This window comes from Musca autumnalis, unplaced genomic scaffold, assembly GCF_047663935.1.
Source record: "Musca autumnalis isolate F117 unplaced genomic scaffold, ASM4766393v1 scaffold_1, whole genome shotgun sequence".
Taxonomy (NCBI): Eukaryota; Metazoa; Arthropoda; class Insecta; order Diptera; family Muscidae; genus Musca; species Musca autumnalis.
In genome coordinates this window covers 193,088,258-193,101,733 of record NW_027411644.1, presented here as the reverse complement: position 1 = coordinate 193,101,733, position 13,476 = coordinate 193,088,258, and the positions used below count along the sequence as shown (strand labels likewise).

General features: G+C 34.6%; 2 protein-coding genes across 2 annotated transcripts; one reads left to right on the top strand and one right to left on the bottom strand.

Moving 5' to 3' along the window:
• Positions 1-5,197: 5,197 nt before the first annotated feature.
• Sec20 (vesicle transport protein Sec20) lies at positions 5,198-6,580 on the top strand. The gene is made up of 2 exons (XM_073963933.1): positions 5,198-5,411; positions 5,480-6,580. The coding sequence occupies exons 1-2, from the start codon at positions 5,331-5,333 to the stop codon at positions 6,086-6,088; spliced, it is 690 nt and encodes a 229-aa protein (XP_073820034.1). The 5' UTR covers positions 5,198-5,330; the 3' UTR covers positions 6,089-6,580.
• A 6,180-nt stretch (positions 6,581-12,760) lies between these two features.
• Positions 12,761-13,226, bottom strand: LOC141391015 (uncharacterized). Its single transcript, XM_073963932.1, has one exon. It carries the CDS (start codon positions 13,181-13,183, stop codon positions 12,851-12,853), a length of 333 nt encoding a protein of 110 aa, XP_073820033.1. The 5' UTR covers positions 13,184-13,226; the 3' UTR covers positions 12,761-12,850.
• Between the last annotated feature and the right edge of the window lie 250 nt (positions 13,227-13,476).

Below are 13,476 nucleotides of genomic sequence, written 5' to 3'. Positions count from 1 at the left end.
TCTTAGGTCGAGTTCCCCAATACAGTGATTTCATAAAATTTCTTTAGTATGGAACTCGATCTATGAACGCCCAAATATTTGGAAAGTTTCGTATTAAAGTTTCAGCATGTGGCTTTAGAGAAAATGATGTGGCAACTCATATGTAAATTTCAATTAGGGAGCGCTCTATTCGGCCATGTATTTTCGTATGCAGTTGAGAAATTAATTGTCAGAAGAAAACAATCTCATGGTTCACACATTCGCAGCAGTTGCTGCAATTTTACAATTCCGTTTTGACCGTTTCTCTTATGTTTAACATAAGAGTGTGTGTGTGTTTTTATGAAATATTAAACGGATGAATTCCGATGAAAATCAATCATGCAGGTAAAAATTCCTCAAAAAATGCGTGATGCCAGAATTTCCATAATTTCAATGTACGTTTTCTACACACGTTTGCTACTTTTTTTCTACCCCTGCAGAATGTGAAAATAAAGGTCAAAACGGAATTGTAAAATTGCAGCAACTGTTGCGTATGTGTGAACCATGAGAATTTTACCAAACAATGAAGGAAATAGGTAAAGAAAACGGAACTATGAGTGCGATTAAAGTTTTTAACAATATAAATTGTGTTATTTGCGTGATTTATATTTTGTGGTCATATGAAATTGTATGCTAGTGTTAATGCAAAAACTAAAAGTGGTATGGACTTCGACAAACATATACACAGTCTTACATAAGTATACGTACGCCCCATAAATCTCGGGTTTTAGAAAAAGTAATGATATTTATGAAATTCAAAGTACGCAGGTTTATTTCGTCTCACTAATAAACAATATTTAATACAACAAAAGTATATTCCATAATATAAATAACGGTAAATTTTACAAAAATCAAAAAATCATACTTACAAAAGTATACATACGCCCCAAGGAAATATGAGTATTATCGTACAATTTATGGAATTAGCAGCAAAAATTTATACATTTTATTGTTTTGGCGAATGTGTCTGGGTGTCCGAGATATATTTTAGAGAAAAAAAAATAATTTTTGGGTGTTAAGTGCCGTTATTTAATGCCAAACTTCTTGTATAGCTCGTTAAAGCGGACCCTTGCTGATTTCTTTCCGTTTTAGGTATTTGAGTATACAAAAGCCACAATATTAGTGTCAGATTATAGATTTTGAGATCCTAGAAAGCTTTTTAGTTGACCTTGTGCATAACACACCTTCCTGAGTGTCGATAAATTCACCTTTTTCCTAGGATATCTCAGGAAGTTAATAGTTTCCTCGGAATTCTTGGCTCAAATTACATACAGAAGACCTTGAATTGTGTTTTAATATGGTGTTATATAATCCTTGGACACCAATTGAATCAGAAATGTGAAATATTCTGTTAAAAACCTGCTCCCAAAGCATCAAAATATAATCACTACCAAAAAGCATGAAATTTACACTGTGAACAACGTAGTTTTCGTATTATAAACATTACCGTCAATATAGGGTCGGAAACTATCGGATAATTGTACATTTCTGATTCAATTGGTGTCCAAGGATTATATAACGCCATATTAAAACACAGTTCAAGGTCTTCTGTATGTAATTTGAGCCAAGAATTCCGAGGAAACTATTAACGTCCTGTGATATCCTAGGAAAAAGGTGAATTTATCGACACTCAGGAAGGTGTGTTATGCACAAAGTCAACTAAAAAGCTTTCAAGGATCTCAAAATCTATAATCTGACACTAATATTGTGGCTTTTGTATACTCAAATACCTAAAACGGAAAGAAATCAGCAAGGGTCCGCTTTAACGAGCTATACAAGTAGTTTGGCATTAAATAACGGCACTTAACACCCAAAAATTATTTTTTTTTTCTCTAAAATATATCTCGGACACCTAGACACATTCGCCAAAACAATAAAATGTATAAATTTTGCTGCTAATTCCATAGAGCATAATTTTACCGATTTTTGTCGGTAACAGCAAAAATGTGTTACAGAATCCCACTACAGTTCTGTTTCTATGAAAATGTGAAATGAAAACTTTTATAAAGGGAAAAACTGTCAAATGAAAAATAATATAAAGGAAATATTTTTCATTTCACATTTTCATAGAACAAGAATCCAGCCCCTGGTCTGTTCCTTTTGCGGCCCATACACTGTGGGCATGCAGGACATCATTTGTAATAGTATTAGGACATGTTTATATTATAGCCTTTTGCTGGGTTAATCTTCTTAATGAGGATTTATTTGACGTACTATACGCAAGGGAGTTGACATTTGAAACCCAGTGGGTTTGTTAAATCCGGTTATATATAAACGTACTATAAGGGCCTGTTTCACTATGTCGAAAGAAAATGAATGCGAACGAAAAAAACATAAACTTTGCTTTTCATGGTAATATTGAATTTGTTTTTGCTTCGAAACAATTACAAAATTTGAAAATCATACACGAGTCATGTAGTTTCTCTTTATTTTAGTCCGACATAGTGAAACTGGCTCTTAGTAAATGTTGAAGCATTTGTCAATGTATGTATGTACATGAATATTTTTTGCAGGATAGAAATCAAAAATATTTTGATTTTGGAAATGAAACCCTTTCAACCCGATGAATTTTGTTTATTTTCGAAGTAATCAAAAAACATTTATTGAAAATAATAAATATTGTTTTTGGGGAAATTAACAATTCTTGAAAAATTCAACTAAAAATCGTGTTTTGGAGGAAAATTTATCATTTCTGGAATGTTGACTACTCAATCTCACACGTACACAAAGGGTTCATCGGCAGTAAATGTATGGGCCGCATTTACTTTAACCCTTTCGATACCAACGTTGCTTATAAGCAACTTCGATTTTTAGCATGGTTTTATTTGAAACTGACAGGATTTTCTCATCAAAACTCGCATTGGTTTGGTTAATTGAAGTGTTGAGAATAAAAAACAACAACAAAAATATCAGTTGTGACACGATTGACCTATTTATTATGCATTATTGACGATGAAGTCTAGCAAATCGCGCGTGCTAAAAAAAATAGTGCATAAAGTATAGTTTAAATAAAAATATTTATAAATAAAAATTTTAAAAAGCAAATACGCAGTGTTATTGCTGTCATGCATAGTTATAAAACAAAAATAAAATTTTGAAAATAAGTGGTATTGTTCCTTTACAATATTTTTTTCTTTTTTGAAGTTGCTCATAAGCAACTTTGGTCCACGGTGATAGTAAAATCCATTGAAATCAAAAATATGAACAAACCACCCAAGGGCTTTATAAAACAGATATTCAAGCCATTCTGGAGTTCGACTGATACAAGTCTTGTGATGAAGAGTGCGAAGATGCAGAGGATGAGTTTGTGTAGAATGATTTGAACGAAATTTTGGAGAGATGAAGAAATAGAGATCAATTTGCTATCTTCTATAGCACCATTGAAAAACCTGTTGAAAAGTATCCAGAGAGAGTCGCGCGTCATGTTCCAGTTCCAAGCGCCGTAAAGTTACTTACGATCCGCCAAATTTGAAGAGATATGATGATAGAGATATGATGAAAGCGGTCATTGGATGGTATGGGGAGAAAAAGGTCGATGTCGTTTTTGCAAGATAGGAACACCTGTGTCAAAATGTTTGAAATGTGGTGTTCATATTTGTTAAAATAAAGTAAAAATTTTTTCTTGCCTATCATACTTAAGTATAATTGATATATTATATCAAAAATATTCTTAAAGGCCCCACTCATTTATCAGTCTGAGCCGTCAGTCCGATGAATCCTTTCTGTATGTGTGACTGACAAGTGTGTAGCACCAACCATCAGTCAAGTCTAAAAATCTTGGATTTCTCCTCCAAAAATGAATGAATTCTACGTTTTTTGTGTTCCTACACGAACATTATTTTCTGTTTTTCAAAATTGTTTATTGACAATTTGAAAATAAACACAATTCACCCAGACTGATTGGGGTTCATTTTGAAATCAAAACTATTTTGATTTTCATCAGTCTTGAAAAAGTCACACATACATACTCAAAATTTCAAAAATTTACACATACTACCATAAATGCTGGCAGTCAGACTGACTAATGAGTGGGGGCCTTTAAAGAATAAATAACAAGCAATTTGTATGTTCTTATAAACTTGTTTTAATTTGTTAATGCCATGAAATTCTACCTCAACGGCCCGAAGTTGCTTATAAGCAACTTCCAATATCTGGTTCCCCAAGTACTCCCGAAGTTTGGAATCTTCAAAAATCCTTAATTTGGACCTAACAAGCATTGTTATCACGAAAAAATAATTTTAAGACATCCGGTTCAGGAGCGGGGCCGAAAGGGTTAAAAAAATGGAAAAAGTGGAGGAAGTTGTGAACTGATCTCATTTCAATTGTACTTACATCAATTAAAGGAACACTCATGGTACAATAATTTGGAAGGTAGGTCAGGTTCGAACAAATTGTGAAAAACAAGGCCTGGGTGTATTTGCTTATTCTGTCAGAATTATCATGACTAAATATGCAACAGGTTGTACTGTTTATTTGATATTTTAGATCATTAACTAAAAACGTGAAAAATGAATGGGAGGCTAAGATTTCTTTACAGAGTCAGCTTCTGTATATGTTCAAAAGTTTGTTTCATCACAAGTTGTCATAAATTTAAGTTATAAATGTTATAATAACAACTTTCATTTCGACTGAATTTTAATATGTATAAAATATTTTGTCATATTTTTCAAAACCATACACATACATACACAATTTGTGTATACTGATTTGATAGAATAAGCAAACCAATAGAAAAAAATTGTAATCAGCTGTTTGCTATGCCCTACCTTGTTGATTCTACCATGGGAACACTGTTCGAGTAAAAATACATAGTAAAAATTTAAGATTCTTGCACGTAAGGGTTAGTTTACACTACATGTAAATGTCATATGACATGAAATTTTTCATCGTTATATATTCGCTAATATGTGTAATATTGGAGATTTTCCTTACGCCATTTACTCTGTGCGTCCACACCAGCAAAAATGTAAAAAACTACGTCTCCACATTGCCTCCATGAGTAAATATGGAATGTTTTTATTTCGTGTCTTATGACATTGATAGATAATGTAAACTATCTCTTAAGGAACAAAGCTATCATCATGGACCAGAACTTCATTTGTCCGCAACTAGTGAATGTTAGAACTAAATTATCTATTTTGCTGACTTCACGAACAAACGAATTATAACTAGTTCCATTAGTTCTACTCAGCGAATAGTTCCATTGAACACGTTTGTTTTTGGACACACATCCCTTTAGAAAAATAAAAACATTCTCAATTAGTGTTTAATTCCCTAAACAATTCATTCCAAGTCCGAAAAAATAATACAAAATGAATATAGAAAAGTATACACTGCAGTCGATAAGGCAAGATTTAATTGACAACAATCTACAGGCAAAGGCCATAATACAGGTAAGAAAACGTCCGATATTTCATCTACGTTTACTCTAAACTATGATTCACTTTTCCTTCCTTCAAAGGACATCATAACATATCGTGGTTCAATACAAGAATTAGAAGCTCTCAATGAGGCTGGTCGGGCAAAATTGGCAGCATTAAGGAAAAATATTGACCGTTTAAATGATTGGGCTCGTGATACCGGCGATCCATCTCTGTCCAAAGAAGTCGATACCCAAAGAGAACAATTCTCCAAAGTTTTACAGGCTTTTCGTAAGGCTAATGTGGCCACAATGTTGGAAATTGAAAAGGCAAATCGTGAAGAATTAATGGCCATAACAGGAGAAACAGATTTACGACAACGTCACGCAGCTGGAACAGCGACACGTCATAATCGTGGCAGTTTGGTTACACAAGAAAATAATGTGACGGAAAAAATGTTGGCCATATCACGACATCTATCCGAGACAACGCAGAAGAGTGCCATTACATTGGAAAATTTAGTGGCATCCTCACAAAATGTCGAGGCAACACGAGATGAGCTAACCAATACAGCTGGTACCATATCCCAGTCGGGCAAACTTTTAAAGAAATATGGACGACGTGAATGTACTGACAAAATGCTGTTATTTTTTGCATTTGCTTTCTTCTTGGCTTGTGTCTTTTATATTGTACACAAAAGATTGTTTTAAAGATGTACACATTCATGATTATCCTTTGGAGTATTCACAACAATGGACCTATACCTCTGCGAAACAAAAAAAAAAACTACAACTCTCTTCCTCTTTATTCTATACTACACTGCTGTATGTTGATGAATACGCCAATGATTCCTTATTATAGTTTTTGTTTTTATTTAAATAGAGAGGTATGGAATGAATTTTATTGACGACTGATGTTTAAGGCTGGCCACACTCAGGGTTTATTTTTCTATCTCTCTCCAAAAAGTACAGAAAAATATGCCTATCGTTCCAAGAATGTTTTGTTTAGGGAATTTAATTAGTAACTTAAAAAATAACGCTAAATAAAAATGTTCTAGTGTATGTATGCATTTGTAAATGTAGGTTGATAACACAACACAAAACAGACACTCACACAAACTAATCTTATTAAAAAATACAAAGCTTAAATTTAGTTTTAAACTAAACAAAAAATAAAACTATTTTAAATTATAAAATTTTAAATGCATTTAATAAATTTTTGGTAATGGATTTCAGGTTGAGAAATGCAGAAGCGTTACTACCACCGAATTGTAGATAGGTACTTGAAAACTTATTAAATGCAAACCACCGGAAGTAGAAGAGAAGATCTAAAGGATTTGCTAGATCAAAACTTTTTCAATGGAGGAGGCTTCACTATGATAAAGTGTACGCACCAGGAAATTATTCGAATTTGAGTGAAAGAATGCCAAGGGGTGCTACAAAAGCATTGTGGATTATAACGGTTTCACCTCACAAATCCATTATTGCAGATTTAAACTTAACATCAATTGAAGAATCAAAACAAGTATTTATGTACCATATTTTTTCTATTATATGGGCCCTATGAGTCCCTGTCTTGTCTTGGTTCCTCTTTCTTCTTAAGAGGTCACCTGAAAAGCTATCAGTTAGCAAAGGGTAAAGCCGTCACCCCTGTCTCGCGAAATGTTTGGCCATACAAGCTTGTATTAATATCTTTTAACCTTACTATGAACAAGTAAAAAAGCATTAAGTTCGTCACGTTCGAACTTTTTATATCCCCCACCACAAGTTGCTTTGAAATAATTGCTTTCCTATAGTTTATAAAAGTACTAAGCTCCTCCGCCACGGCGTCCTTACCAAAACATTTCCCTTTATTCTATGGGGGCTATATCAAGAGGAAATACCAACTACTAAATGTCAGCTGTTTCCAAGGGTAATGCGGCTGAAATTTTTAAAATGTTTAAAATCGGGAGATACAAAAAATTGACCTATACAGATAAATTTCTGGGGGAAAGTTTGGTAGCATATCATATCCAATAGCATATTTTAGCCACATTATATATATACATATGAGGAAAAGTATTCCATTTGAAAAAAAAAAATAAATTTTTTTTGACGCAACATACGATTTTTGGTACATGGATTGAGAAAATACTAATTTTGGATATTGCGCGCAATAGTTATGGCGGTTTCAATTCTTATTATTAGAAAAAATCGTATAAAAACGCTATTCATTATTTCGAGAAACATTGCTAATTTATGGCTTCCCACATACTATATGTTTACTGAGCTTCCATAAATTTAGTGAAAAAGCTGTACATTTCGCGGAAATTAGGGAAGAATTCAAAACAATCCGTAGTTTGCAACTTGTTTTAAAAAGATTCAAGCTGTTTATGCGTCTGAAAAATATATAAAAAATATGTACGTTATCTAAACATTGCGAAGATTCAAATGAAACCAAAACTATAAAAATCCGTTTAGTGGTTTGCATATTATAGCAAAAACAAAAAATATATTCAGGGGTGTGATGGAAAACGATTCGACTCGTTTTGCCATAAATCGAAATCGTATATCTCTAATTTTGGTGACTATTTTAATGAAATTGAAAATGGATTTTAAAAATATTATTCAAATAAGGGGCTTTTGCGAAGCAAAACTATGTATATTATCAACGGCACTCCGATTATATACCATTTCGATTCTGCAAATCGAGTCGATTCGGTTTTCATCACATGCCCGATTGAAATTTTTAAAATTTTTGTAAGAGAATATACATACATACATACTTATAAAAATTTATTTTGTGAGTTATTTAAAGAAAATGTAGGAAAAATAGGTTGGAGTTGTTCTTCTATTTTAGTTAAATTTCACGCAAAAAATCACATTTTTTATTCTAATCAATTCTGGAATACTCACTAACTTCGTTCAAATAAATTTTGGGTTCCTTTAAATGGCGCTTAATTCAAAAATCAAAACATATTTTTTCAAGAATGGCCGACTTCCGTATTGTCAGTTGCTTTGCATTCGTGCATGAAACTAGGGGTTCTTAAATCGATTTCCACATTAGAGTACTCTAATATGGAAATCGCTTACGCTGGGGAAGAGTAAAGAGTATTTGATGCGGGTGACAATAGCGATTCTTCTCCACAAGTGGTGTCTTAAGACACGCCGTTCAGACTCGGCGATAAACAGTAGGTCCCATATCATTGAGCTAAATATGAATCGGGGTGCACTCATTGATATGAGAGAAGTATCCCTTGTCCCGTATGCAGCGTTGCCGACAGTATTTGATCAGAAATCGTCAAATCGTCAATAAAATTTGCAAAATCGTCAACATAGTCCAAAACTATGTTCGGTTTCCGCTTAATGTGAATTTTTCGCTTATAGTTGTGACAATGAGACTGACTACGTAAGACATACATCCCGCAGCAGTAAAAAAATTGTACCTTTACTTTTTTAATGATAAAAGTGATAAAAGAGAAAACTGTCAAAATTGCTCTCTCGTGACCAGTTCTACCAGAAAAGTAAAGGAACGGAAAATGTGAGATCTGGTAACAATGTCAAAAATAAACATAAAAATTCATTTTTCTTCTTTTTTACCGCCATAAAAAGCTTTCACCAGATGAGAGTTTCCCCTATGAATATCAAGTTTGCAACAATGCAGCAAGGTAAATACACTGCTAGTTTTGAATGACAGATTTGCTCAAATATCGCCTGATCAACTGTGTGACCGTCCATGTCATTCGGTCATGAATGAGGGCAGAAAGCTGGACCCCTACATTTTTCACAACGAGATAGACGATTTTCATCTATTAACATTGTCTTCGTTATATTTTGGTTAAATAATAGTTATCCTGTTTTATTTCATGCAATTTTGGCCAACGTGAAAATCGCCATTTCAGGGCATAAAATCGTCAAATCGTCATTTTCCAATTTTGGGCAAAAAAATCGTCAAAATGACGATAAATCGTCAAATTCGGCAACACTGCCCGTATGGGATGTTGTGGAACAATGTTTTTTTTTTTTTTTTGACAATAGCGATTCAACTTTGCTGCCATCGTTGCCAGGCTTCAGTAGCGGGACCAATCTGTCCATTTTCCACGCTTCGAGAAATATTAGGGTGGCTAACGATAAGTTGAGTAGAAGAATTCGATTGGATTTCTCACCCTGGCCAGAATTGGGATTTGGACAGAATTTAATGCGAATGGAAGAAGCGATGACTGTTGATGGTGGTGGTTGATGGATTCCTCACTGATGAAAGCGAAATCGGACTCATCTATCTTATTCGCTATATGAGCACTGAAATCGCTCTGTTTTTCAATTTGTAGCCGTCAACGAATCGGCTGAAATGCTGATGGTCTTAATCCCAACAAAAAGTTTGCCTCCAAAGAGGCAGTTAAATGATATGTACAAGTGATCTGGAAGTGCATAAAATTATGCATTTTCACTCATGATTTTTACAAGAGCGTGACTACTGAAAGAGGCACTCCATTGCACTGCATTTAAACTGACCCTTTGGCACTGCATTTAAACTGACCCTCTGGCACTGCATTTTAACTGACCCTTTGGCACTGCATTTTAACTGACCATTTGGGGTAGAATAGGAGGCAGTCCAAAGCTCGTGTTGTGTACAAAAGAACAAAAATAAAATCATTTATTATTTGTGTAAAACAAAAATGTTAAGAACTTTATTACATTAATACAAATTATGAAAATTCTCCATTGAATTCAATGGCAAACATGCGTGTTTTCTCCGCTCTCCATTTAATCCAAGCTGAACTGTTTTTGTTTCATCTGCTAAATGGGTTGTCTTCCCATCACCAGTTAAGTTTTCGACATGTACTCCAACAGCACTCTATTCGGAAATTTTCTCCTCGTGAGTTACCGGAAAAATGTTCACAAATTAAATATTATTTAGTTTGTATTAACAAATGTTTGGAAATGTTAACACGCTCCCAGCGAAAAGTTTGCCTCCAGAGAGGCAGTTAAATGATATGTACAAGTGATTTGGAAGTGCATCAAATTATGCATTTTCACTCATGATTTTTACAAGGGAGTGACCCCGGAAAGAGGCACTCCATTGCACCGCATTTTAACTGACCCTTGGTTTTCCTCCGCTCTTCATTCAATCCATGCTTAAGTGCTTTTGCTTCATCTGCTAAATGGGTTTGATATTGTCTTCCCATCACCAGTTAAGATTTCGACATGTACTCCAACAGCACTCCATTGGGAAATTTTCTTCTCGTGAGTTACCGGAAAAATGTTCACAAATTAAATATTATTTAGTTTGTATTAACAAATGTTTGGAAATGTTAACACGATTATCTCTTTTTGGAAATGTATTCCGCTGCCTGTAGAGATGTACAAACTGATTTATGTACATATAGGGATCTCTAACAACTGCTAATAAAATGTAGTGAACAAAGTGCCTTTTTCACGACTCCGTTTGCACTACATCCGGATGCTGTTAAATTTTGAGGAATTGGAGTGCCTTTTTCACGACTCCGTTGAACTGCCTCCGGATGTTGTTAAAATGTGACAAATGGATGTGATTCTTTGGATTGCATCCAAATGCGGTTAAAATGTGGGGAATGGAGTGCCTTTTTCACAACTCCGTTTGAACTGCATAAAAACATGCCGTGAAAGAACTAGTCTACATTGCACTACTTCCAATTTATTTTGCTGGGCTTATATCTTATATATTGGAAAATGTAACCTGTAGAGATGTACAAACTGATTTATGTACATGTAGGGATCTCTAACAACTACTAATAAAATGTAGCGAACGGAGTGCCTTTTTCACGACTCCGTTGAACTGCATCCGCATGTTGTTAAAATGTGACAAGTGGATGCGATTCTATGGATTGCATCCAAATGCGGTTAAAATGTGAGGACTGGAGTGCCTTTTTCCCGACTCCGTTTGAACTGCATCAAAACATGCCGTGAAAGAACTTGTCCACATTGCACTACTTCCAATTTATTTTGCTGGGTATATACAGATGGACACTGGCGTCTGGGTTTATTGCCTGCTCATTTAACAACCATCAACACATAACCACTAGCCACTCATATAAGGTTTACGATGGCAGTAGCGGCTCTCAAGCAGATATTCATGGTACAATAATTCTTAGGTAGGCCACAGCTAACAGCTGATTACAATTTTTTTTGTTATGGCTTAATCTGTCAAAACCGTGTTGACATGCAGAGTTGATATTTATTATTGATCAAAAAATTCAACTCTGTTTTGTTTTCATTTCAACATTTCGTTCTTCTTCTTCTTTGTTTACTCATCCGTAATCATTCATCAAAACAATTTTGACGTTTTACGCCATAGCGACAGGGTTGTATTTTTTTGGCGATTCTCATACCTGGCCTACCTATGAATTATTGTACCATGCAGATATTCTTCCTATTAGGAAAGGACCGGAATTGGTTAGAGGACTTGAACCCGACCTCACTATATATAATAATCGATAATCAGGGCTCTCAAATTATGGACCATAAACTGGCGAGATATCTTTGAGTGCAGAATGGCACATGAACCAGTTCGGGGTGGCTCTAAGTCAATTGATTTGCCAATTGAAGAATATGTTAGGCCAACGATGTGCTACTACCTCTGCAAACTTCGTGAGATCTACATTGAGACGCCGCATAGAAGATGGGTTATAGCAATCTGTCCTGCGATCTCCCACCTTAAAACCATTTCGCTTTTCTCACTTGATAAGTTAGGGATGAATATCACTGTGGGACTCATTACTGGCCACTGTAGGATTAGATGTATAATTTCAAGATGGGATGACAGTGGCGTCGACTAGCGTAGATTATGTGTATATGCAGAAGAGATACAGACGGTCGATCATTTTTCTCCACGTTTTCATCATTCTTTCTATAAAGACTTAGCAAAAACAATTATTGGGTGTTATTCTAAATGAAAATTCCCCTTGAGTTTTCTCACCTTCCCCTTTAAGTTGAAATGGTATGGAGACAAAAATAATGGGGAGTTTTGATTCAGAATAACTCTAATATTAATGGCTGTTTCTTCCAGTATAGAGCAATTATGCATCAATCTTCTGATTATCATCTTCAAATCTATTCAGGATAAACACCATCACTGAGTGAACTGAATGAGCGGATAAATTAGCTGTGAGGTGCAGAAGACAACGTACTTTATATAGTCAAATGCTAATTATGAAAAAAACTAGCGACCAGTCACTGTGTGAGGTGACAACTGACCAAATCCACAGGTGATACCAGCTTTTGCAAACGTTGTATCACACTGAGATGGAATTTGCCGCAATACTTTTAAAAGTTTGATTGGGAATCGGAATGAACTTTGCTATCTATGTTTACGACTTGGTATTAGATTCATATTTACATGTCGTCCAATTAAAAGAGTTCCGAGGATATACATATTTAAATAATTTACTTTTTATTTCTTAACATTTATAAATACACAAAAAATACAATATAAACATCCATACTTCATAACGTCATTTAAAAAGGACACTTGGGTACACCTCCAGGATTGGTGAAACCATTCGTATTAACCATACGACAAATATCCTTGTAAGATCTTTCCTTCTTCGGTTGCGGTGGAGGCGGATCATAACGTTGTGGTCTTGGTGGTGGTGGATTGTAATAATAACCATTGGCATTGTGTGTATATTGAGGATATTGAGAATAAACTGGCTGAGCAGGATACTGATACGAATGGGCATTGTAGTATTGTCTTTGTTGTTGTGGTGCCGCCATAACTTGATTAACTACGACAGTGAACGCCAGTATAACGAAATAGAAATTAAATGATTTTTCCCGAAAGAATTTCATTTTAATGATTTATTATTTTTTCTTTCAAACAAACAGTTTCTTATTCTTGGACTCCTCAGCTAAGACTGTGTATTGTGGCTTTTTTTCATTTCAATATGGGACGCATGTTCTCATTTTTTTTCAGAATTTCGATAAGAGATCTAACCTTGTACTATATTCTATTTGTCGCTGGCAGATCAATGTCTGTTATGATTGCTGTGGCTTATTTATGTGAACTTTTAACCACAGTTGCTAGCTATATCATCAATGTCTTTGGTCTTGAAAATACATGTATATGTGCGGAATACGCATTC